The sequence below is a fragment of the Mercurialis annua genome, linkage group LG8 (genome assembly GCF_937616625.2).
Source record: "Mercurialis annua linkage group LG8, ddMerAnnu1.2, whole genome shotgun sequence".
NCBI classification, from domain to species: domain Eukaryota; kingdom Viridiplantae; phylum Streptophyta; class Magnoliopsida; order Malpighiales; family Euphorbiaceae; genus Mercurialis; species Mercurialis annua.
In genome coordinates, this window is record NC_065577.1 from 40,832,262 (window position 1) to 40,858,534 (window position 26,273).

The window sequence follows — 26,273 nt, forward strand, 5'->3', positions numbered from 1 at the left end:
ACTATTATCTTCACATAATAATAAACATAATAACCTATATGGTATCTCCCTAAAATTTATGATGCGACACCTATAAGCATTAAAAGTTTGTTGGTCAAAAAATAAAAATGCGAAAAAAACAATAATTTGGAAACAAATATGCAAGCTGAAGAGTTATTAAAAAAAAAGGAAATATCAAAGTGTCATTCTGAAAAAGATGGCGAATAATATAGCAGTCGATTTCAATATGCTTGGCCCTATCATAAAAGACCGAGTTATAAGCAATATAAATAACACTCTTATTATCACAATGTAAAGGAGTTGACTGCCGCATAGAAACACTCATATCAGCAAGTAACTATATCGCAACCAAATTATTTCACAAGTAGTTGAAGCTATAGTACGATATCCGGCTTTTGTTGAAGACCGAGATATAAAATCATGTTTCTTAATTTTCCAAAAGATAAGAGAATCACCTAGAAAAATATATAAGCCAGTAGTTGAGTGGGATCATCAGCCCAATCGATTCAGCTTCAGAATAAGCACATGACTCTAAAAATGCAGTGGATGGGAGAAAAGGAATCTGAAACTGAGTACCGCAGAGGTATCTCAAGATACGAATAACATCAGCCCAATGAACTATAGTAGGAGAAGTAACAAATTGTTTGATTATTTGAACATCATATGCAATATCAGGACGAGTGATAATAAAAAAAACCAAACTTCTAACAACCATTTTATAAGGACTCGAATTTGGCAAAGCAGACCCATCAAAAACAAACCACCAAGCATTGAGCTCATTCGGAGTATCAACAGTATTATTTTTAGAAAGGCACTACTATCAATATTTGCCCATAATTTAAACAATTTCTCCTTATATATCTTGGAGACATTTATGGCAACAATTATTTCTATAAATATTTTATCTATTCTATGCTCATCATCCTTATATCCTCAATCAATCTGTCCAAATAACTAGAAGAAGAACCGCCTTCTTCAACACTTTTTCTTGCCAATTCTGCCATTATAGCCGATGATCTCACAAATTCTTCCCTCCTATTCACCATTAAATCATTGACCATTTTTTCCACAATCTCTCTATCACATAAATCCTTCATATCCAATCCAATCTTCCAAATTTCACCCACAAACCTACTATTAATTTGTTGATCACCAAAATAAGGCCAACAAATCATAGGCACACCACTTACTATACTCTCCAAAGTTGAATTCCATCCACTATGGGTTAAAAATCCACCAATTGCTTTATGCCCTAAAACCTTTTCTTGTGGGGCCCATTTGACAATATATCCATTTCCATTTTTACCCTCTTGAAAAAGCTCTTCAGAATAATATTGTTCAGGATTGTCGTTTGTACTAGTAACAGAGCCAGGTCTTATAACCCAGAGAAATCTTGTATTACTTTTAATTATACCATGCCGAAACTCGATGAACTGATCCATTGTTATTCTCGTAAAGCTTCCGAAACTTACGTAGAGTACGGATTGACTAGGTTGATCGTCGAGCCATTTCATACAGGTTATATCCACTTCACAAAGATCGTTAGCGGATGAACTAGATCCGTGAGTTTTTTTAAGTTTATCTTTGAGGAGCTCGTGAAGAGGACCAATGGGGTATGTTTTGGGACAACGGGTTCGTATTTGAGATAGTATTGGTGCTTCTAAATCTTCAAATGTGTTTATGATTAGGGTTTGTGGTGTTCTTAGCTCCCCTAAGAATGTTTGAAGTGTCGGATCGGATGTGTCACTGACTCGGAATGGACCGGGAAGATCTTGGCACCGGAGAAAGGTTTCCATTCCTGGAACTTGTGTTATTAGGCGGTCCATGTCTTTTTTCCCTTTAGTTTCAAACCAAAACAAAAATTAAAAAAATGGGTGAATTTGTTTCATTATACAGAACAATTATTGTTTTTTGTTTTGAATGTGATGTAAAACTTGATGTAATTATTCATGAAAAAAGAAAACACCTGATGTAATTAAATCAAAGTTTCTAATTAATAAATATCACATAAATATTCTATTGCCTCACATATTACATTATATTTAACAAAAAAATTACAATCAAATTAAGTTTACTTAATAATTTGCCAATTAGTATGAAATTTAATTAGACTTAATGATCAAATTATTCAAACGTTCAATTGTATCAATCATAGTTTAGTTTTGATTGATTTATTTTCGATTATACCCAATTAATAACATAAATTCGAATATTTAAATGATATTGATTATAATAAATATAACCTAATTTAGTTAAAATTCTCTCTACAACGTTTGATTTTTTTTTCATAATTAAGAAGGAGAAAGTGCTTGTGTGAAGAATTAGACTCATGACCTAATAGTTTATTAATCAGCACTAATACTATTTGAGCTATAGCTCACTGATATGTTTGTATTTGTTTGTTCGTTAAACTAAAGATTTATTTTAAGTTCAGTGCATTAATAAATTAAATTTGTAAAAATAATTATGTCATAAAATATCAAATTTTATTTTAGATGTATCAAAAACAAAAATGGAAAGAGGAAGAAATACCTGTAATAGGAAGTTCACCGGCTGAAAGAACTCGAGGTAGAGAAAAAAGTGCCCAGAAAAAGCAAGAACTAGCGGTGTTAAATTGAATCACCGGAATTCCAAGATCGCCGGCGACATCTTGTACAAATCCCATTAATGAATCGCCAATTACACATGTAAACGGCGGATTATCACTACTGTGCTGGTGATCAATCATCATCTTCTCAAAAACTGGCTTGCTTCTCAGATTCATTTGCTCTATAAAGTTTCTCACTTCCTCCGCTACATGTATGAATCGCCGGCGACCATGGCGATCTTCCGGTAGAAAATTTGGAAAAGTTTTGAATTGGAATTTTGAGTATTTGCTGAAACGAATTTTGATATCGGAATAGCGAGTTAGATCGTCGTGGATTTGCTGGTAGATTAGAAAGGTAATCTGAAGACCGGCGAGTCCTAAAAGCTCCGCTAGCTTCAGCATGGGGTTCACATGGCCTTGACCCGGTGCCGGAAATATTAGTACATGAGGAGTAGTTGACACTCGTTTCATCTTTAAAGTAGCCATTGGACTTAGAATACATGCAGCTCAACTAATATAATATACTAACGGAGGTTGGTACAAGTAGTAAGCGGCTTTGGATCGCTTAACTAAGGTCTCGCATTCGAATCTTGTAAATACAAAAAATTTCTATTGATAGACTCAACTATTATGTAGGTGCGCAATACGGGTCGGATTTGAATTAATCAGAGCGAAACTCTAAAAACCGGATGAGCAATTAAAAAAATTATTATATTATATATAAAAAAAAAATTACATCAGTTAATGTCTGAATTTATTTTTTGGAAAAAGCTCCGAAAATGACCCTATTTTATAGCTTACGTCTTTTATAAAAATTTCATGTATTTTGTATTTTAAAAATCCTATCGTCTTAAAAATGCATCAAAATGACAAAAATAGAAAAGTTTAAACATTATTATTATAATTTGTCTTAATATATATTAATACAGCTTTCTATTTAAATTTTAAAGCTTTATTATTAATCACTACAGTTAATTTATTTAAATTAATTGAAATATTTAAAAGTACCTCAACTAATTAATTTTATTTTGTTAAGTGCACAATTAATAAGAGTATATATATATGATATCTAATTATTTAAACTAAAAAATAATGCTATTTATTAATTTGATATGTGGAACACCATGGATCATTTGTTCTACGGATTTGCCAAGTTGATAAACTGTTGACCTCACAATGGCACACAGACCCATATTCTCCACCGCATGGATGGAAAAAGAGCAAAAATGACCCTAATGTATTGCCAGTATCTCACATGTCCCGCAAATGTTTTTTTTGGCTAAAAAATAACTCTAAAGTAATAAAAAAGAGGACATTTAAACCCTTCTGTTAACAGAATTTAAAACAACTTCAAGTTGTTTGACTTCGCATGCGACGACACAAAAAAACTCCAATGCTCCATTATTATGACTGCTTTAAATTTTATGAAAACTCCAATACTTCGTTGCCGGAAGTTGTAAACCTTCATGAACCCTTAGTGACATTTGAAATCTATAACAGAGACGGATGTAAGATAGGGCCACGATACAGTTTCACATGACTTGAGTTAATCGATAGGAAAGGTTTTGTAAAATATTACTCTATAAGATAGTTTAATCATTAATGTGCAATTTGAGTCAGCTTAAAATACTATTAAAGTTACGGAGTATATTGCAAAATGTAAATCACGATATAGATCAACTTAAAGTTTTGTCAGATTGCATAGTTTCTATCTAAATTAAACTCGATCTGATTCTTAATCTTCAACATTTACTTATTTAAAAATATACGTTTAGTTTTTAATTAATTTTATTTAATACGGTGAATTTAATTTTCATATATATACATGATGTTCATTAGCAATTCAACAATTTAACTAATCCTTAGAGATCAAATTTAAATTTAAATTTAAATTTATAATATTAAAAATATAAGCGATTTTTGTGATTTTTATAATATTAGTAGTCTTGCTAAAATGAAGATTAAGACGGGAAAGTATCATTTGTTTTCTTTTATCTAACTATTTATTCGACAGGATTGACATTACCAGTTGTTTATGTTTTATAGGAAAAAAAAGTCTTTAAAAATATTAACGATTAGAATATTTTACAACAATTTCATAAAATGAAGACTCGTGTGATATGATTGTCTCTAATTAAAAAGTGATTATTCTTTATTTTGAAATGCGTTTTTTATTTTTCATTTTATTTTATATTAAAAAAATTAATAAGTAGTATATATTTTGATAATATTTTTTGTAGTATTGATAATTTAATTTGTTTTAAATTAAATGTATGCCCACTTTAACTTTAAATGTGGCTTCGTCACCGCTCTATGATGAAATATAATTTATGTGGTCTTTTCTTGTTTTATTAGTTTCTGGGTTTTATTTAATTTTTACATTGGTGGTAGGTGCAATGAAACATTATGAAAGCAGTAGGTGTTGTAATCATAGAAGGTGACGAGACACTAAAAAAATGGAAGGTAAGGGGCCCAAAATAGGGGACCAAGAAATTTTAAAGATCCTCAAAATTAAAATTAAATAAAAATAGGGACATTTAAAAGATTTATCCCCAATTATTCAGTTACAACATTATTGAGGATGGAATTTCATGTTCAATATAAAATTAAGAATAAATTATTTTGAAACCCTCTATAGATATTGTAATTAACATTTTAATCCTATTTATTTGAAAATAAAATGATTCGATCTTTCATTTTTATTTTCGTCAACAATTTAGGTCAATTTATTTGGTGTTAGTCAACCGAGATAAATGACTATCAAAAAGATAATTAATTTTAACAAACAATTTGGTTTCCCACTTTTATTTTTGTCTACAATATTTCGTCCCTCAAATTTAAAATTAATTTATCTTTAAGTCATTTGACTTGTTTGACAAAAACAACAAATAGATAGAGGGACTAAATTATTGATATAATCAAAAGTGAAGGATCGTCTCAAATAAGAGGGATTAAAACTCCTCCTATGCATTCCATCACATGCTCGGATACATAGCTGTCTCCTCTGGTCACTACTCCCAGGGTTATCCTCGCAGTATTTCCCTATCTCGTTCCTGGTTGGTTAATTTGTGTTGTCTAAGACTGATGCATCTGCTGTGCTACCTGCATTTGACTAGCCAACAACTCTATATACTGTTGTGCTTTAATCACATCATGATAAGCATTTTCCTGTACCGGGGTTCCGGTTCCCACCATGGTGGTGGTTGCCTCAGTTGCAAAATGTAAATGAGTTGGGGTCGCCGAGTGGTACAGGAAACTCTATGGGATCTGCGATGGTAGAGTTTGAAACGAGGCAGAGGGTGGATCCCTGAACGTCAGCGTTGTTGGGGGACGAGTTCTGGGAAAACCCTCTAACCCATATTGTGGAGCAACGGGGTACTTCTAGAAGTGATGTTGCTCCCTACACGGATATTAGCCATTGGCGAAAAGACATATCCAGGAGCAGTGACGAAGCCAGCTTCAGAATTCAGGTAGGGCACAATTTAATAAATAAAAATTAAAATATCATACAACAAAAAATATACATCGAAAGAATAATTAATAAAACTTTTAATGTAAAATATAATCGAATGTAAAAAAAAAAACACATCACAAAACCAAAAAATAAACTCGTTTTTTCGGATTAAACTTGTTTAGAAAGGCAAAAGAGTCTCCGATTAAGGGTCTTCATATTTTTATTCAAAATTTATCCATTATTTACATAATTATAAACTTCCACGATATTTAATTAATACTACATTATTAATTAAAAACATAACTCATATGTTATTATATAACCCAATCAGAATAGCATTACTACCTATCTAGTAATTACAAATAAACTTTCAAAAACACAACTAGATATAAATTTATATTGCCGCAAAACTATTAAAAATAAACTTGTATTTAATTTGGCATTTCTCATCTATTAATTATAATAATCCCACTTTTAAAACCAATATAAAATTTATTTGGTTCTTATACTAATAAATTTCATATTTAAAAAGAGCCAATTTATGTTCCATGTCAAATTTAAATCTTAAACATAGAGAAAAATAAATTTATTATATGCAAATTTCAAATAGATGACTTTATTTAATTTTAAAGTTTAAAAAGTTAGAATAGCCATTAAAAATTGATTTTGTTATTAAAACAGTGAAAGATGAAGATTATTACCTTTTAACAAGAATTAAGTTGCGGAAAATTTTAGAATCAAAATCTATATTTGGATGAAGCCTACACACTGTGCGCATAAATCCAAAAAAATGTGTGAAAAGGAATTGGATTATTTACTTAAGGGTGATGATTTTTTTTTGTTAAATGAAGTAGGGCCAGATAAGACTTTGAATTACTCAGTAAAATGTGATGAAAACTATCTAAAAAGTGAAAAATAATCCTAAATATACAGATATCTCAATTTTATTTCGGTCAATACTTGATTAACTTCCTAAAACTCTTTTAACACTTAATTAGTAAAACCTTTCTCACACAACACTTAATTTAGAAAGTTAATTTCATATAACACGTGATTTGTGATTCTCATCACAAATCACGAATTCTCACCAAAAAAAGAAGAAGATCGGAGGAGGAGGTCCAGTCAGAAGCAGCTCGAAGGAGGCAGTCCAGGCGGTAGCAGATCGGAGGAGGAACGTGAAGATGAAGCAATTCTTGAGGAAAAAAAACTGATGACATGGTAGTTGCAATAGATCCGAAGATGATGTTTTTAAACACGACAACCATTATTGAATATTCTTGCTCTTGGGTAAGTCGAGACGGCGGCGGAGTTGTGTTTCCGGTGAATTTTTGCCGCTTAAAAGATCGTTGTATTTTGATGTTTGTACTTTTTGAGATTGGTTTACCCTCTACCTCTGTTACTATTACAGTTACTGCTGTTTTCTGCATTTGCTGTAGTTTTCTGCTGCTACTGCTGTTGTTTTTTTACTGCTACTACTGTTGTTTTCTGCTGTTACTGTTGTTGTTGTTTTCTTAGTATATTTTTTGTATATTTGTTGTCTATTTTAAGTATACCCTCATATAATTTTAGTATATTATTTCTTTTGTATATGTTGATGTAATTTAAAGATTAAAATGACAAATTATATCCAAATTAATTAATTTTAATATTATATCGAGAATATTGTTCATATGTTTCTCAGTTTGTTATATGTACTGGTTATTTTATTTTTAATGATTACAACGGTTTGCTATACCTTTTGAATGTTATATATATATATATATATATATATATATATATATATATATATATATATATATATATATATATATATATATATATATATATATATATATATATATATATATATATATATATTTGTTATATTTATTGATTTATTACATGTACTATTTTTTAGATGATTATAATATTTGTTCTAATCAAATTTTGTATGTTTTATGTATATTATTATAATATTTTATATATATTATTATAATACTTATTGAATGTTGTAATATCTTGTGTTTATTTATAATGATTTCAAACTAATCTCATTTTCTTTGTATATGTTAACGCGATTTAAAGATTATATGTATTATTTATTTTATTTTTAATGATTACAGTGGTTTTGGTATATCTTTTTAATGTTTTCTACATATTGTACATTTGTTATATGTATTAGTTTGTTATATGTACTGATTTTTTAAATAAGTACAATATTTATGCTAATCAAATTTTGTATACTTTACGTATATTATCAGTATAATTACTATATTCTTTTAATGTTTCAGAAATGGCAACATTAGTTATTATTAGTGTTTTGCGTTATCTTTTATATATTTTACCAGTGCTTGGTATATCTTATGTATAATTTATGTATATTCTTATTATATCTAATACTTTTCTAATTTCTGTTTACAGTGTGTTTTGTATATTTTATATATACTGTATGTATACTCTATATATATCATCTTAATTTTTTTAAATAATTATAATGTTTGGTATATCTTCTGTATACTTTATGTATATTCTTGTTACACCTTTTACCTTTCTAGTATTTATTTACAACGTGTTTATATACTTTATGTCATCCATATATTTTATGTATATTTTTAATGTGTAAATTTTTTAATACAATCCAATAGCCAACAAATTCACATCTATTGATGAATGGAAAATATACTTTCTTAGTAAACTTAAAAAAAAGGACATGTACATGCAACAAGTTTTAAGTGTATAAGATACCATGTTGGCATGCAATAGCATAAGTGAGTATATGTTACCAAGACGCAATAACTTATTGCTCATAATTTTATAAAAAGGACACAATATTTGCCACTTTGTGATAAACAATGACAATTAAAAAACTTTGGACATATCATCTAAATTTTTTTAATTTTTATAATTAATATAATTATTATTACTCACAGTGTTCAATCTACTTTATGTATGCTTTACCTCTTAATTCTTTACATTTTTATAATTAATGTGACATGATTGTTAATAAAAATTCCAAATACTTGTGTTGAAAGTATACAAAAAGTATACATAAAACATACAATAAATAAAAGGAAATCATTTAAACAATTTTTAAATATAAAAGCAAACGTTATATAACCTAACAAAGAATACAAAAAGTAGAAAGAATATATATAAAAAATATAAGACATCACCGTAAAACAATTTCTATCAAATTCTAAAACCAACAAGAAAAATTAGTCTTAAAAGGTTTCAACACAACAATTATTACATCATTCAATCTTATATATAGTATAATATCTGTATACTTTATGTATACTTTAAATTATCAAAATCACATTACTCTTTGTTTCTCTCTACAACTTCTCTCTGTACTGTAAAATCATATAGAAACACAACAAACACATAAAAAAAGAGCATACGACAATCAATTTTTGTTTTCATTTCTTTTTAATTTTTGTTTTTATTTTTCTTCTGATCGAAATAAAGGCATAGGATCCTTGATTATTGAACACCACCGCCGCCGCTGGTGTAATTGTTGGAGCATAAGCAGCAATCTCTAAGTCGTTAGATCTTAGATCGGGGACGACGATAGTCGTTTTGCTCGAAAGAAGTGAATTTGATTGAGATGAGATGGTAGAATTGGGTCTTTGAAGCATAAGCAGCTGGGTCTTCGTCTTTTGCAGCAATAACAACTCCATCTTCTCATGTAACAATCGTCGTCCCCGATCTAAGCTGCGAAGACGAAGAAGAGATGGAAACGGAGAAGAGATGAGATGGAAGAAAAAAATCGGTAAACTGTGAAGACGACGAAAGAAAGCTGTAAAATAAAGAAGAAAGAAAAAAGAGATGAAAAGAAATAATAAAGAACATTAAATATAGTTAGCAATTAAAACAGCTCACCACGTGTTGTTTGCAAGACCCAATCTTTTGTTGCAATTAATTAGTTGGTCACGTAATTTTCTAATTATTTTGCATAAATAAGTGTCATGTCTAATTTCCTCTTTTTTTAATTGAGGTAGGGCCCAGGCACTATCTGGCCCTACCCTGAATCTGTCCCTGTCCAGGAGGTAGTTGTGCAGGCCTACGCTCTGCTTCTCCATTTATGACCAGTCAGATTCTATCTCCCAAGGTTATCCCTATGGGCATCCATGGGTGTGTAGTATATCTTTCTTTATCAAAGATATTTACAGAAAAAAGAGAAAACTTGTAGAGCAGGGGAGTATCACTATTCTCAATAAAAGCACCAATTAATAAATCACGATCCGAGTTGTCTTCCAATGCCTGTAGAGAAAGAGCAAACAGAGGTTAAAAGAAACGCTGGTGGAGTTCACTGGTTGTCTTCTCCAACACTCAAGTCAGTTTGATTAAGGGAAAGAAGAGAGAAAAAATAGAAGAAATATTAAAAATGTGAGAATAGAGTCGTAACTAAGAGTTTGCATATAAAGTGGTTTATATAGTCACCTGTTTAAATCTTTTTCTCTTTTCTTTTTCTGGTCCCCACTTTTCTATTTGCCTTACGTGGCTAATTCGGTTACACTTCGAATGGTGTGTCAGGTGCAAACTGCGCGGGGAACATTTTCGTTTGTCATCAAATCTGTTGTGATCCCCTTAAGATCATCTCTCACGTGCAGTATCTCGATTAATCAGATAACGGGTACCCTAAAATCGGTTAAAGATCAATTGGTTGATCTAGATATTCCTAGCTAATGTTCCCTTGAGGAGTTGTCGAGCTATTCTCTATATTCATGACTTCAGGCTATTTTTCATGTCGTTTATTTACTCTCTGAGTTATCTCGGGAAATCCAATTTTCGAGCTGTTTATAAGCTGGTATCTCGGCTAGTCTATGCTTGACTTAGTGATACTTAATTTTACCGAAATTGCTTCGCCCCTATTATATATTATCTCTACGTTATCACTATCCTAGAGAGAAACTTTTCTTTCTGTCCACTTAATTTCTTTCAAACCCGTTATTAGGGACTACCGAAGATTTCTCTTTTGGATCGTCCAACAAAATGAATATAAAATAATATTACTGGGCAACATAGTTATAAATTAAAATACTAGTTTTATTTGATTCAGTGAGAAAATTTTTATTACGAAAATTTTATAAGCTATTGCTTCAGTGTTTTTTTGAGGTTGACTATTACTCAAGTTATGATATGGAATAATTTTGTATTATAAAAAAAATATTTTAATACTTTATCATGCATTTTAATTCTTGTTATAAAAAAAATCATAAATTTGACTGAGAGTACCGAAAAAAAGTTAGATTGTCCGTAGATTCTTAGAAAACATTTCCGCATATATTTTAGGTTTTTTGACGAAATATTTTGTCAAAAATACGATAATTTGTAGTAGTGTATATATTAAGATGAAAATTTATAATTTTTATGATAAATTAATATAATAAAATAAAACACTCTTACATAAATCACCACCCATTCAACATTAACGTATAAAAAGAACATAAGTATAGCAACTCTAGCAAATTATTTTATCTAAAAACATCAACTCATTAGATTGACTACAAGTAAAACAAATGAAATTAAATAAAAACTATTATATTCATTAAACATAACGCAAAGCTCCAAACATATACTATGAATTAAAGTTTCTTTACGGTTACTAATTAATTACTGTCTTTTGTAAAACAGATATCATCATTAAATTATTATATTTTAATAATTGAAATTCATTAACAACAGATTATTGTAGCAGTTTAGGGCAACCATTACTTATTAGACACAAATATGTTGGATAACCACACAAATAAATTTGTGACCTAATCTAACCATTTGTTGATATAAAAATAAAAATTTACTTATCAAAATATAACAAATGAAACCATGATAATAATTATTTTTTATCGGAAACCATGATCCGTCGATTAATTATGGTTTTCTTGCATGCTCATGGACCTTATATCTTCAATCAAACTATCCAAATAACAAGAAGAAATCCCATCTTTTTCAACACTTTTTCTTGCAAATTCCACCATTTTGTCCAATGATTTCATAAATTCATCTCTTCTATTCACCATAATATCATTCACCATCTTCTCAACAATCTCTCTATCACAAGTATCTTTAATGTCCAATCCCACCTTCCAAACTTCACTTACAAATCTACTATTCACTGTTGGTCACCATAATAAGGCCAACAAATCATAGGCACGCCAGCCACTACACTCTCCAAAGTTGAATTCCACCCGCTATGCGTCAAAAACCCACCAATTGATTTGTGCCCTAAAACCTCTTCTTGCGGTGCCCATTTCACTATATAACCATTTTCATTACCGTCGACGGGAATTTTCTCAAGAAAATCACCGTTACTATTAGTAATGGATTGAGGTCTTATAACCCATAAGAAACGTTTTTTGGAATTTATGATTCCGTACCAAAATTCCAAAAATTGGTCTATTGTCATAATTGTAGTACTACCGAAACTTATGTAGAGTACTGAATGCTTCGGCTGATCATTTAACCATTCAATGCAGCTTCGATCTACTTCTCGAGTGCTATTTGAGGCTGAGTATTTTTCTTGATCATTGATTGTTTTTAGTTTTGATTTTAAGAGCTCGTGTAATGGTCCGATGGGGTAGGTTTTAGGGTAGCGAGTGCGAATTTGTGAAAGTATTGGTGCTTCGAGATGTTCGAATGTATTGAGGATGAGAGATTTGGATTGTCTCATTTCATTGTTGATGATAAAAAGACTTGGATCTGAACTTTCTTGGCAAAAGCTTGGAAGATCTCGACGACGGAGAAAGGTTTCCATGCCGGGAACTTTTGTTATCAACCGATCCATATCTTCTTTTCCTTTAACATGTCAAGAACATTACATTCATCAAAAATCTGTATTGCTAATTAAGCAAAATTGACTACATAAGTTCATGAGTTATAAAAAAATTAAATTTAATTGTAAAGTTCTAGCAACTCAGTATTTTTTTATTGCTAATTCTGTTACAAGATGAGCGCTCCCAATTTGTCACTCATCTGCCACAAATTAGCAATTAAAGCTAAACTAAAAGGTTATAATTTTTCTTTTAGATAAAAGATTATTATAAAACTCAACTATAAAAATTGGAAGGTAAAAATCCAAAGATTACAATAAATCAATACGACTTAATGAAACAGTTTAAACATAAAAAAAAACTACACTCCTAATATTATATAATTTTAAGTAGGTAAACCCATCACAGAGTCTCTATACTATTAGTTTTTATTACTTTATTGGCTTAATTTCTTAAAAAACCCCACCTTGCACTTTTTTTTCGTTTATACCCTGACCTTATAAAAACACCATTTGTACCCAATTTTGAGTTTTTATGTTTCATCCCTACCCAAAAGTATTAAATTGTACTTTTTTCATTTAGAAAAGAGTTTAAAACATACTTTTTCTTTTTCTAAAAATACAAATAAATCCTTAAACTTAAAAAATAATCAAATACATCCAAATAATTAATTAATTTTTTTAATTTTATAACATAATAAAAAAAAAATTATTATTTTAAATTTTTTTGTCGGAAACATTTTTTTAAAAAAAAAATTAAAAATTTAAAAAAAAATCGGAAATATTTTTTAAAAAAATAAAAAAAATTAAAATTATTTTTAATTTTTTGAAGAAAATAGTATTTTTGTACTATGAATAACATTAATATCTAAATAGTATATAAGTTAAAAATAAAGGATTGTTTTAAACTCTTTTTCAAATGAAAAGAGTATAATTTAATGCTTTTGGGTAGAGATGAAACATAAAAATTCAAAATTGGGTACAAATGGCGTTTTTACAAGGTCAGGGTATAAACGAAAAAAAATACAAGTTGGAGTTTTTTTAAGGAATTTAGCCTACTTTATTTGGTTCTCTATAAATGTTTTGTATTTAAAATGTCTTGTAACTATTTATGTTGTACATATATCATCCTATTTCTATGGACAAAATTACAAGAAAACGTCGTCATTTTGATTGACATGAGACGGCGACGTCTTATGCCTAAAAGGATCACTAATGTATAAAAAAATACTCAAAAAGACTACATAAATATAAAATATTCATTGAGATCCAAGTAAAATAAATTCAAGTACATGGAGTGAAGAATGAGTTTAAATTTTAAGAATAAATTCAAAAGGGTACGATAAACTTTATTTTAAATAGAATATTTGACTAAACTATAAATTTTATTGGCTTAATTTCTTAAAAAAAACCCCACCTTATATTTTTTTTCATTTATACCCTGAACTTGTAAAAACACCATTTGTACCCAATTTTTAGTTTTTAATGTTTCATCTCTACCCAAAAGCATTAAATTGTGATCTTTTCATTTGAAAAAGAGTTTAAAACAATACTTCATTTTTAACTTATATACTAATTAGATATTAATATTATTAATAGTACAAAAATACCATCTTCTTCAAAAAAATTAAAAATATTAATAATTTTTTTTAATTTTTTCAAAAAATATTTGCGATTTTTTTTATTTTTTTTAAATTTTTTAAAAAATATTTCCGACAAAAAAATTAAAAATAATAATAATTTTTTTAATTATTTTATAAAACTAAAAAAATCAATTAATTATTTGGATGTATTTGATTATTTTTTAAGTTTAAGGATTTATTTGTATTTTTAAAAATAGAAAAAAGTATGTTTTAAACTTTTTTCCAAATGAATAGTACATTTTAATACTTTTGGGTAGGGATGAAACATAAAAATCCAAAATTGGATACAAATGGTGTTTTTACAAGATCAGGGTATAAACGAAGAAAAAGTGTAAGGTGATAATTTTTTAAAGAATTAAGCCAATTTTATTTTAAAAATGATAGTACGAGTTATTAAATGACATCTCATCTGACATTGAATATATCAATATATTAGCATCACTTGAAAAATGCAGGACTCATTTTATAACCAAGTGAAAGTATATAGATACCTTTGACAGGAAGCTCATGAGCTGCAACAACGTCAGGAATTGAAAAAAATGTCCAAAACGCAGAAGCACCGATGGTATGAAACTGAATCGCCGGAATCCCAACTTCACCGGCAACATCATGAACAAATCCCATTACCATATCGCCGATAATACAGTTCACCGGCGTTCTAACGTTAATCTCAGTCAAAATCTTCTTAAACTCCGGCTTACTCTTCAGTGTCATTGCCACTAACAAATCCCTCAAACTATCACCTGTATTTCCGACAGCGCCACCCGGTTGCCAGCAGTCTGATATGGTCTTGAATTGAAAACTAGAATAAATGGCAAAACGAGGTTCAATATCTGAACATTGAACCAGATTTGCATGGAGAGACTCGTAATTTAGAAAGGTGACGTGGAAGCCATTAATGCATAAAAGCTCAGCTAACTTAAGCATGGAGTTTACATGGCCTTGGCCTGGAGCTGGGAATATTAGAACATGTGGAGGAGGAGGAGGAGATTTCTCCATTGTTGAGTTGAAGAGGGTTTTAAGAGTATAGGTGAATATGAAATGTAGAAGATGACTGTAGGATCTATATAATGGAATAGATCTGTAGTGAAATATATATATATATATATATATATATATATATATATATCATCTTTCTTAAGTGAATCGATTGATATTTCAAAATTCTTTTCGGTTCGATTTGATTTTTATATTTTATATATATTTAGCTGTAGTTTGTTTTAGTTTCGGACAAAAAGTAACTTTGGTCGGTTTTAGTTTTGAGCTGGTCGGATTTAGAGAATTTGGTTTGGTTTTAATCAAACTGACTGAATTCCAGCTCTTATTTATTTTAGTTTTAAAAATTGATCACTGGGTAATCGTTGTCTATTGAGTAGGATGGGTAACATTAAATAAAAATACACAATTTATGGACAGACGTTAGTTTCAACTGGTTCAAACTGCCGGTTCAATCAATCAAATAGTATATATTTATTGCGATTGGATTAAATATTTAACTTTTAGACCAAGCTGACCGAGTAGCTTACTTATTTCGAATTTAATAGGGTCAGCCAGCTGGTTTAGTCCGGTTTTTTTTTTTATCTGATCATGAGGTGTCCTGAACGGATTCCAACTATGAAACGGCACCTTTAAGCCTTTCACATTCAGACTAATCCCCACTCGAGCCGGGTAGGTCTCTTGCGGGAGGCAAAGCTCTGGCCCCAAGTTTTAAACGGCTGCATACATGAGTACGGTTCGAACCCGCGACCTCACTTAAGCTAGAAGAGCGCATTACCAACTCATCTACGTCTTGGGATTGGTTTAGTCCGGTTTTTAATCACCGTTAATATAGCTAGTATTGAAATTTTTTCTAGAAACTTGGTTGGATAGATTAATGTAATATTTATTTATTTTTTGAAATAGATTAATCTAATATTTAATGCTCTAGCTACCAACAAATGTGCATCACTGATGACGTCCAAATTTAAAGAATAATAATTACATTGATATTGTCGGATCTCTTTTTAATCTGTAGCGAAATACTATAAAATCATCCACATACGTCGTAAGTTATATTTTAAGTTACCGTCACAATATAGTATAATTTTTAGCATTTTTTTAAATTTAAAACATAAATTATAAAACGTCTCAATTAATAGCATAATCTTTCATTATGTAGCATACATATAACATAAATGACTAAAACGACATTGTTTTGATCATCCCTACCAAAACACGAAAAGAACATGAAAAGAATGTTTGTGGCTCAATATTTTAATTTCATGTAGTTGAGTGGAGTTTTCCTTCTTGAGAGCATTTTTTATGTATAAATTTGTCACTTTATGGACATCAATTTGACTAGTATTTCCATTAGCTTGGACGTAGAATGATACTATATTATTCAAAAACAGGAAAACTGTGACCTGTCTGTGGGCAGTCCTTTTTTTAAAGAAAAAATAGCTCTTAAAGTCCGATTTGAATTACAATATTTGTATGGAAAAATCAATACAGAAGCCCTTCTATTTTGTCATTTTTATAAAAAAATAAAAAATTAAATGAACGAGGCATTTTTTTTATTTTTTATTGAGATAGAATTATTTTAAAAATTAGAGTATTATTCTAATTTTCTCAAAGTTTTGTTGACTATTAAGTCTCCTTTTTAGGTTCTCTATTACTTAAGTTGATATAGAATTATTTTTGTAGTATAATTCCCTATCATAAATTTAAGTTCCTGTTACAAAAAAATTCATTAGTATGACTGAGAACACCATTGAAAAAAATCGCATGTTTGTAGATCCTTAGAAAACCTTTCCACATATATTTTAGATTTTTTGATGAAATATTTTGTTAAAAAATGTGATAATTTCTAATAGTATATTTAGATGAAAATTTGTTATTTTTATGATAATTATTTTTTGATTATTTGTAAGAGAAGAACACTTGTGCAAAGAATTAAAAGCACGATCTAGTAATTTGATGCTCAACGTTTATATCATTTAACCTATAGCTCATGGTTATTTTTATTATAATTACACAAATGAAACATTCTCACATAAATCATTACCCGTTCAACATCAACAAAAACCAATGAGTTATAGCTATAGCAACTCTAGTAAATTATATTTTTTAAAAACATCAATTTATTAGATTGAGCTACAAGAACAACAAATAAAATTAAATAAAAATTATTACCTTCATCAAACATAACACGAAGTTCAAAGCTCGTCGGATATATAAATGTATCTATTAGTTTATCGGATCCTTATTTGCTCATCAATCTTATATCTTCAATCAAACTATCCAAATTACAAGAAGAAGACCCATCTTTTTCTATACTTTTTCTAGCAAACTCTTTCATTGTATTCAATGATCTCATAAATTCATCTCTTCTATTCACCATAAGATCATTTACAATCTTCTCAACAATCTCTCTATTACAAGTATCTTTCATGTCCAATCCCACCTTCCAAACCTCACTTACAAGTCTACTATTCACTTGTTGGTCAGCATAATAAGGCCAACAAATCATAGGCACTCCCGCCACTATACTCTCCAAAGTTGAATTCCACCCACTATGCGTCAAAAAACCACCAATTGATTTGTGTCCTAAAACCTCTTCTTGTGGCGCCCATTTCACTATATATCCATTTTCACTAGTTTCAACCGGAATTTTCTCAAGAAAATCACCATTTCTATTAGTAATGGATTCGGGTCTTATAACCCATAAGAAACTTTTCTTGGAATTGATAATTCCGTGCCAGAATTCCAAGAATTGGTCTATTGTCAATATTGTTGTACTACCAAAGCTTACGTAGAGTACCGAATGTTTCGGCTGATCATTTAACCATTCAATGCAGCTTCGATCTACTTCTCGTGTGCTATTCGAGGTTGAATATTGCTCTTGACTATTGATGGTGATTAGTTTTGATTTTAAGAGCTCGTGTAATGGTCCGATCGCGTAGGTTTTAGGGTAATGTGTGCGAATTTGTGAAAGTATGGGTGCTTCGAGTTGTTCGAATGTATTGAGGATGAGCGAATTGGATTGTCGCATTTCATTTTTGATGATTAGGATATTTGGATCGGAACTTTCTTGGCAGAAACTTGGAAGATCTCGACGTCGAAGAAAGGTTTCCATGCCGGGGACTTTTGTTATCAACCGGTCCATCTCTTCTTTTCCTTTAACATATCAAGTATATCAAATTCATTAAAACTTTGTATTGTCATCAATTTATAAAGCAACATTACATAAATACCCAACTAATAAAATATTTGAAAAGTTATACTAATGGGTTTAAAACTTTTTTGAATTTGTCGTTTGGGTGTCTAGATTTTTACTTCTTTCAATATAGTATTTCAACTTTTTAGAAATGCACATAGGCAAGTGTGTCATTTGTACATACTACTCATTTGACTGTTAATATGACTGAAATTTAAGTAAATATGTGAATTATTTTTATCTTGGAAAGATTAAAAAAATTTATACTTTTCATATGATGGACAAATGAAACCTAATAGTAAAATTTGATATAAAACATACCTTAATCTTTCAAAAAGTTTCACAACAAACCCTACATCTTAGTGTCAATTAAGCAAAGAAAAAAAGCTAGCTAATAATAAGTCCCTAAACTTATAAAAGTGGACTAAATCATCAAAAAAATTATAATTCTTATAAATCAATCCAATATTATAATTTAAAATTTATCATTTAATTTTTTGAAAATAAAATAAAATTATTATTCATATAATAAAATAAATTGTAGGGAGAGAAACAAAAAGATATAGATACCTTTGACGGGAAGCTCATGAGCAGCGACAACATCAGCAATTGAATAAGATGTCCAAAATGCACAAGCACCAATTGTATGAAACTGGATCGCCGGAATTCCAACTTCGCCGGCAACATCATGAACATATCCCATCAACATGTCACCGATAACACAGGTCACCGGCGTTCTATCATTAACCTCGATCAAAATCTTCTTAAACTCCGGCTTACTCTTCACTTTCATGGCCACCAACACTTCTCTCAAACTATCACCTGTATTTCCGGCGGCGGCGCCCGGTTGCCAGCAGTTGGGAATGGTTTTGAATTGAAAGCCGGAATAAATGGCAAAACGAGGTTCAATATCTGAACAGAGAACCAGATTTTCATGGATGTACTCGTAATTTAGAAAGGTGACGTGGAAGCCGTTAAGGCATAGAAGCTCGGCTAGCTTAAGCATGGAGTTTACATGGCCTTGGCCGGGAATAGGGAATATTAGAACATGAGGCGGAGGCGGAGGCGGCGGTGGAGAAGATGGAACTGAAGATTGGTCCATAATTATTAAGTTGAAGAAGGTTTTAAGAGTATGAATTAATATGGAATATAGAAGATGAAATGTAGAGATATATAGAATAAGGTTTGTGATGGTTAATATATATAGTTAGTACTTAGTAGTGAAATGTAAATTAAGAATTTTGACGATTACTCAATATTTCTGAAAAAATTAGTCTCAATTTATAAAAAGAAAAAAAAAGAATTACTCTCAGATTTTCAAATATGTTATAATTTATAATTGAGCAAATTATTCTGAAGCACTCACATATATTATAGTTCACACTTTGATCTCTCTTATTTAAAAATCAAACGATTTCATTTTTCATTTTAGTTTCCGTCAATGATTTAGTCTTTCCGTCCATTTTTAGTGTTAGTCAACTGAGTTAAAGACTAAACTAAACAAAATTAAAAAGAAAACAATTTGATCTCCTACTTTTGTTTTTGTTTTTTACAATTTCATCCCTCAAGTTTGAAATTAATTTACATCTAAATCCTTTAACTTGTTTGACTAACACTAAAAATAGACCGAGAGACTAAAAAAATAATCTTTCACTTTTATTTCCGTTAATGATTTAGTCATTCCGTTAAGTTTTGTTGTTAGACAACTAAGTTAATGAATTTTTAATTAAAAAAATGAATTTACTTTAACCCTCAAATTTGAATTTTTAATATATATGTATAAAATTAAACATTCAACTCCCATGCATGTTGGCACTATTAAATCAATTTGATAAAAAATTAAATAAATTTTTAGCGAATTAATTGAATTATAATATATTAATAATTTTTTTAAAAATTGAACAAATTTGAAAAAATTAAAAGAATTTTATTTTTAACACCATTAAATCTATAATTAAAGCTATACTTGTGCAACAAATTCAAAGCCGTCTCTCATAAATAGTTGACTTTTCCAAATATGAATGTTCTTTATGAAGACTTGATATCCAAAACCCATAATAAGTTAATTACTACAAGAACATGATTCCAAATTTGAATGTTCTTTATGAAGACTTGATATCCAAAACCCATAATAATAAAATGTGGTTAAATTGAGTTTGATTTTCAAAACATAAAATTGTCACTTTAAGGACATAAACTTGACTAATTTTTCTATAAGAACGTAGAAGGGTATATTATTCAAAAACAGGATGGGTTGGACCTATCTCTAGGTCTAGTATGGACGGACCAATCTTATACTTATAAGTATCAATTTTGTATCCTGTAAATTTTATATGTGACATGCAATTTATATTTAAATTAATTTTTAAAAGTTAATCTCCTAATATTTTTTTAATTTTTATCAATTATTAATGTGTCAATTTCAAAAATAACTATAAGAAAAAATTAAATTGATAGAAATTTGAACTAATTAATAAAAATTAATAAATTTATTAAACTGATTAATGAAAAAAATAGTCATATAAAAGTTCTGTGAAGTAATTTTATATTTAATAGAAGTATGGGTGGATTTTTTTTTATAAAATTCAGTTCATTATTGTCCCTGGCATAATGTAAAATAAAGGATATAAAAGAAAAATTTGTAGAATAATATGTCGAAGACTCGCTGGAATTTTCTTATAAATAGAACAACAAAGAAATTACAAAATATATTTTTATTGTTATATTCTTTTTACAATTAAAAGCAAAAAGTTATAATTCAAACAATATTAGCGTTAAACTATTTTATTAAGTCAAAAATTGTATTTCTTCCACAAATGTTACCTCTATCTGATAATTTAAAAAGTTATGTTTGTATTTTTTTTCTTTTGATTTTCACTCAGTTTTATTTTCTTTCCTTGCCACAAATGTTTACAAAGGCATAGGGATTGTAATCAGAGATGGACACATTCAAGGTCTAAGGAGGGCACCGCCTCCCCCCCCCCCCCCCTGAAAATTTCACTTTTCTGTAGGATATATTAGTAATACCTCCTAATGTTTATCATCAATCCATCTTTAACATGATGGTATTCACATCAAATAACAGAGTAATTATTGGTTGTTAGATAATCTTGACTAACCAGAAGCACAGACGAACTAGTGAAGTGCTCTTCTAACATCATAGGTCCAAAACATATTTATCATATTTATGTATGCGGCCGTTTAAATTTTTAGATCAGAATTTGCCTCCCACAAAAAATCTATATGACTTAAGTGAGAATTAGTTTGAATGTGGAACTTGAAAGGCTCAAAGATGTCGTCTCATAATTGAAATCCGTTCAGAAAATCTCATGTATTCTGCATAAAAAAAAGAAGATAATTTGAACCAATATTTCTTTTATAATATTAATATCTTTCTGAATCTTTGATGAGTTGTTCATTGAAATTAAAATGAACTATATATCATATTTTTAATTAATAATTTTTTTAAAAATCATTACAACAGTTTATTTTGAAAAAAAAAAGAAATTTAATAAAGATCATAGCACCAACTCTCAAATCAATTTAAATTGAATTTCAGAGGTTTGATAAGCCAATTTTCCATTTTTCAAATTGGTCTTTCATTTTTTTCTATCTTTAGCTACACCAATTTCTTTGGTCCGATTTTTAAAATACTAACTGAATTGATTAACTCGAGTCAATTTTTAATAACTGCGTTTAACTAATTTTTATGAATCACATTAATTATATTGGTCGGTTCAGCTAGTTCTGCCAAAAATGACTTCATTTCAGTTCAATTTTTCTCTAAAATTTAAAAATACAATTTAAGCTATTTAATTTAAACCCAAAAAAAACCCATTAAAAACAGTTAAAGTAAAGATATCACTAGAACTAGTATATTGATGTTATAGTATGAAATTATTAAATGATTGTTTGCTTACTTGCGTTATAAAATATGTGTTTATAATATCAGCAAAGAAATTGTTAAGCAACGGTCGATTTTAAAAGATACAATATTATTAATTGATATATTTTTATTTAGTCGGTTTTGATTAGGTTAAAATTTAGGTCAGCTCAAATTTTGGTTTTAATTTTTTTTCCATTTACTTAGTTAGATTTTGGTTTTGACTTTAAAAGACCAAAATTAATCAAACCGACTAAATAACTAAGTATATTGAGTTTTATTTTAATTTTTTTATTTATGTCACTATTTAACTGAACCGACCAATGTTTCAAAAATAATCCGCTTTCGGTCTGTTTGGGTTTTTATTTTTATTATTTGTTGATTTCAATCGGTGTGGTTTTGGTTATCTATACTATATATAAAAGCACGGATGGGGGGGACAGGCAAATTTATGAAATAATCCTTTTCAGTTTACTACTAAATAAAAGTTTTATAGTCATTAACTAATTAGTTATTTAATTAATCACTATTATAATTAAAGTCCTAATTAGAATAGGTAGCTAAATTATCTCCAATTTAGTTTTAGTATGTAAAAAAGTAACTAAATCTCCAAATTAATAGGAATACCTATCTTTTAATTTGATTGAACTACAAAATTAAAATACTATATTTGTTCAATATAATATTATTTAAATTTCTATCTTATTATTTTTAAAGATATTACTAATAAAATTAAATTAATTATTTAATTATAATTATTATAGAACCAAAAGAAGAATAAATTCAGTATGGAAAAAAATTTAACAACCGATATATTATATTTACTTTTATAAAAATTCTTAACTAATTTAATATTAATTATAAAAAAATTGATATAATTAAAATAAATTTATTAATATGTTCATTGACGAGTTACGTTACGAGCCACGTGCATAGCACGTAATGCGAAACTAGTAATTTTAAATATAAGTACTCTCAATTTTATTTTTAAAATAACTCAATTATGTCATTATTGAAAAAGGGAGGGTTAACAATATTAAAAATATCAAATTATTTTCAATTGCTAGTGGTATAAAAAGCACTCACTTCTTAACATTATAAAACAACTAGTCGTAAACCCGCGCATTTGCGCGAAATCTGTTTGTATATAATTTTAGAAAAGCCATACAACTAATGTTAACAAATTAATATTTTATAATCTGTAAACAAATAAAATAAATAATAATCTTTCTAATAATTCTAGTAATTTATTGTTTTAAAATATTAAATATTTATAGTATATTTTTTGTATTTTATATTTGTTAAGTTTTTTTGTTGGAACTGTATCTTTATCTCTCCAATGTCTTTTTTCCGTATCCCCACAAATTTTTCTGCAGTATTTCTTGTAATGAAATATGGATCGGATACTATAATTTGCAACACTTCACAATATTCATTAACCGATAATATAATTGATGTTATTTTTCTATTATAAAATATGAGTTTGATAGGTGTAGAATTTTCATAATATACTAAACACAACTACTATATTTAATGCATACGTTTTTATTTTAATTTGTTTATTACTTAAAAATTGAAATAAGGTTAAGAAAAGATAAGAAACAAACAGATTTTGTAGTTCTTGTTCTACTATATTATAGCAGGAAGTGGGAATTGGTTCATATTATTTTGCTCTAACTAAAGAGCAACAAAACTTTATATGATAATTTAAGAGATAATAAGACAATTACCAGCTGGTAAAAGCATATTCAAAAGATACATACAATATACTTAAGAATTTACGTTCAGAAAAAAACTTAAGAATTTAAAAATAAATTATAAGGTGAAACAACATGCGTGTAATGTTCTTAACCCAAATAAAAGGATTAGTAAAAGATTAAGGAACTTAGCATAGGTATACATGATATGATCAAATAGTTGATAAAGCACATGAATGAAAAGATAAAAGATCAAAAAACTCAAGATCAGCAGCTACATAATCTCTCAATGACAATCATAAGTAAAATCTAACACACTAAAAAACATGCCTTGAACCACCTTCTCTACGTGATACGTTTTCACACCACATTTCATGCATGTCTGTTGCATCTATAGCAAGAACAAATCAAATTATTAAAAATGAAATTTTTGTAAATGAATTAAAACAAAGAAGAAGAATCAATTAAATTGCATTTCAATAGTTTGGTTATATTTTATGGTATAAATGAATATTGCTTGTGATGAAATAATAATACCTCATACACTCAGTTCCCAAAGAGAAAACTACCACTGTCGGTTGTAAATGAAAATAGAATATCAGATCATAAAAATAATTCATATGAAAAATTACAAAGATAATGCATTTACTCAACTGCTCAGATTGTATTAACACACAATAAATAGACGTTTGTGTCCTATATAAACTATGGTTAAGTACACTACTAAAATGTTTACTTTTAGCGACGGATTTTTCCGTCGCTAAAAGCATGAAATCCGTCGGGAAAACGTTTCCCGACGGATTCAATCCGTCGGCAAAATTCTCGTCGCTAAATTTTTGGCGACGGACCAAAAAATTTGGCGACGGATTTTTCAGAAATTGCCGACGGATTTTAGCGACGGATTTAAATCCGTCGCTAATTACCGACGGATTTTAGCGACGGATTTAAATCCGTCACTAATTACCAAAAAATAAAAAAAAATCGTAAAATAAATTATTATTATTTAATCGGTCACACACCCGTCACACTCCGTCAACCTCCGTCCCCCACCCGTCCCCCGTCGCCCTCGGTTACCCATCCGTTGCCTCCATCACCCACTCGCAATTTTTACAAACCTCCCAATAGGTCACCCATCCTTCCCACTGCTCCCACTCATTGCTCTTTAACTTTGAAGTTCTCCCGCGCGTATCTCCACTTGAACCAGCTCAGCTTCTTGTTATATATATGTATATTTATATTTAAATGTAACTAAAAATGACAAATACTTCCTCCCACATTTTAATATAATTATTTTTTTATAATTAATAGTTATTTTAAATAATTATTAATGAATAAATAAATAACAATATTTTCAATATATATATTTATGTTATATTTAAATAATATTATATATAATTAAAAAAATAATAATTATTTTTTCTTTAATAATTATTTTTCTAAATAATTTTTTGATAAAAAATTTTATTTAATTTAATAATTTTTTACGATTTTTTTATTTTTTGGTAATTAGTGACGGATTTAAATCCGTCGCTAAAATCCGTCGGTAATTAGCGACGGATTTAAATCCGTCGGTAATTAGCGACGGATTTAAATCCGTCGCTAAAATCCGTCGGTAATTAGCGACGGATTTAAATCCGTCGCTAAAAACAGATTTTGCGACGGATTTGAAATCAATCCGTCGCTAAATACATCAAAAATAATTGGCGGGAGTGTTCCCGCCAACTTTAGCGACGGATTTTCCGTCGCTAAAGTTGGCGGGAACACTCCCGCCAATTTAAATGACAATTTAGCGACGGATTTCAAATCCGTCGCTAAATCCGTCGGTAAAAAAAAATTAGCGACGGATTTTGAATCCGTCGCTAAAATCCGTCGGTAAAACACAGTTTTTTAGTAGCGGTAGTTGATTGAAAAACAAATACTTCCAACGTAGTAATCTTAAACTAAAAAGGATAAAATTTAAATAAATATTAACTTTCAAGATTAGCTTTAATTAAGATAATTTAAAAAAATTGGAGACTTTATTTAGATTAAAAACTAATTAAATCAAGTAAAATAAAATAAGT

At 29.0% G+C, this 26,273-nt stretch overlaps 2 protein-coding genes and 1 pseudogene across 2 annotated transcripts; all 3 read right to left on the reverse strand.

Annotated features, from left to right (window-relative positions):
- Window positions 1-591: 591 nt before the first annotated feature.
- On the reverse strand, window positions 592-3,116 carry LOC126659770 (7-deoxyloganetic acid glucosyltransferase-like). The gene is made up of 2 exons (XM_050353105.2): window positions 2,533-3,116; window positions 592-1,837 (listed from the first exon to the last, which is right to left on the reverse strand). The coding sequence occupies exons 1-2, from the start codon at window positions 3,071-3,073 to the stop codon at window positions 906-908; spliced, it is 1,473 nt and encodes a 490-aa protein (XP_050209062.1). The 5' UTR covers window positions 3,074-3,116; the 3' UTR covers window positions 592-905.
- Window positions 3,117-11,644: 8,528 nt separating this feature from the next.
- LOC126659773 (7-deoxyloganetic acid glucosyl transferase-like) lies at window positions 11,645-15,495 on the reverse strand (annotated as a pseudogene).
- A 2,036-nt stretch (window positions 15,496-17,531) lies between these two features.
- Window positions 17,532-19,801, reverse strand: LOC126662096 (7-deoxyloganetic acid glucosyl transferase-like). The gene is made up of 2 exons (XM_050355983.2): window positions 19,201-19,801; window positions 17,532-18,590 (listed from the first exon to the last, which is right to left on the reverse strand). The coding sequence occupies exons 1-2, from the start codon at window positions 19,730-19,732 to the stop codon at window positions 17,677-17,679; spliced, it is 1,446 nt and encodes a 481-aa protein (XP_050211940.2). The 5' UTR covers window positions 19,733-19,801; the 3' UTR covers window positions 17,532-17,676.
- Window positions 19,802-26,273: the final 6,472 nt, after the last annotated feature.

Coding starts and splice junctions, on each gene's coding strand:
- LOC126659770 (XM_050353105.2), bottom strand. CDS start 3,073: ATGGCTACTTTAAAGATGAAACGAGTGTCAACTACTCCTCATGTACTA. Junction 1,838..2,532: donor CGGTGAACTTCCTATTACAG/GTATTTCTTCCT, acceptor TTGAAACTAAAG/GGAAAAAAGACATGGACCGC.
- LOC126662096 (XM_050355983.2), bottom strand. CDS start 19,732: ATGGACCAATCTTCAGTTCCATCTTCTCCACCGCCGCCTCCGCCTCCG. Junction 18,591..19,200: donor TCATGAGCTTCCCGTCAAAG/GTATCTATATCT, acceptor GATATGTTAAAG/GAAAAGAAGAGATGGACCGG.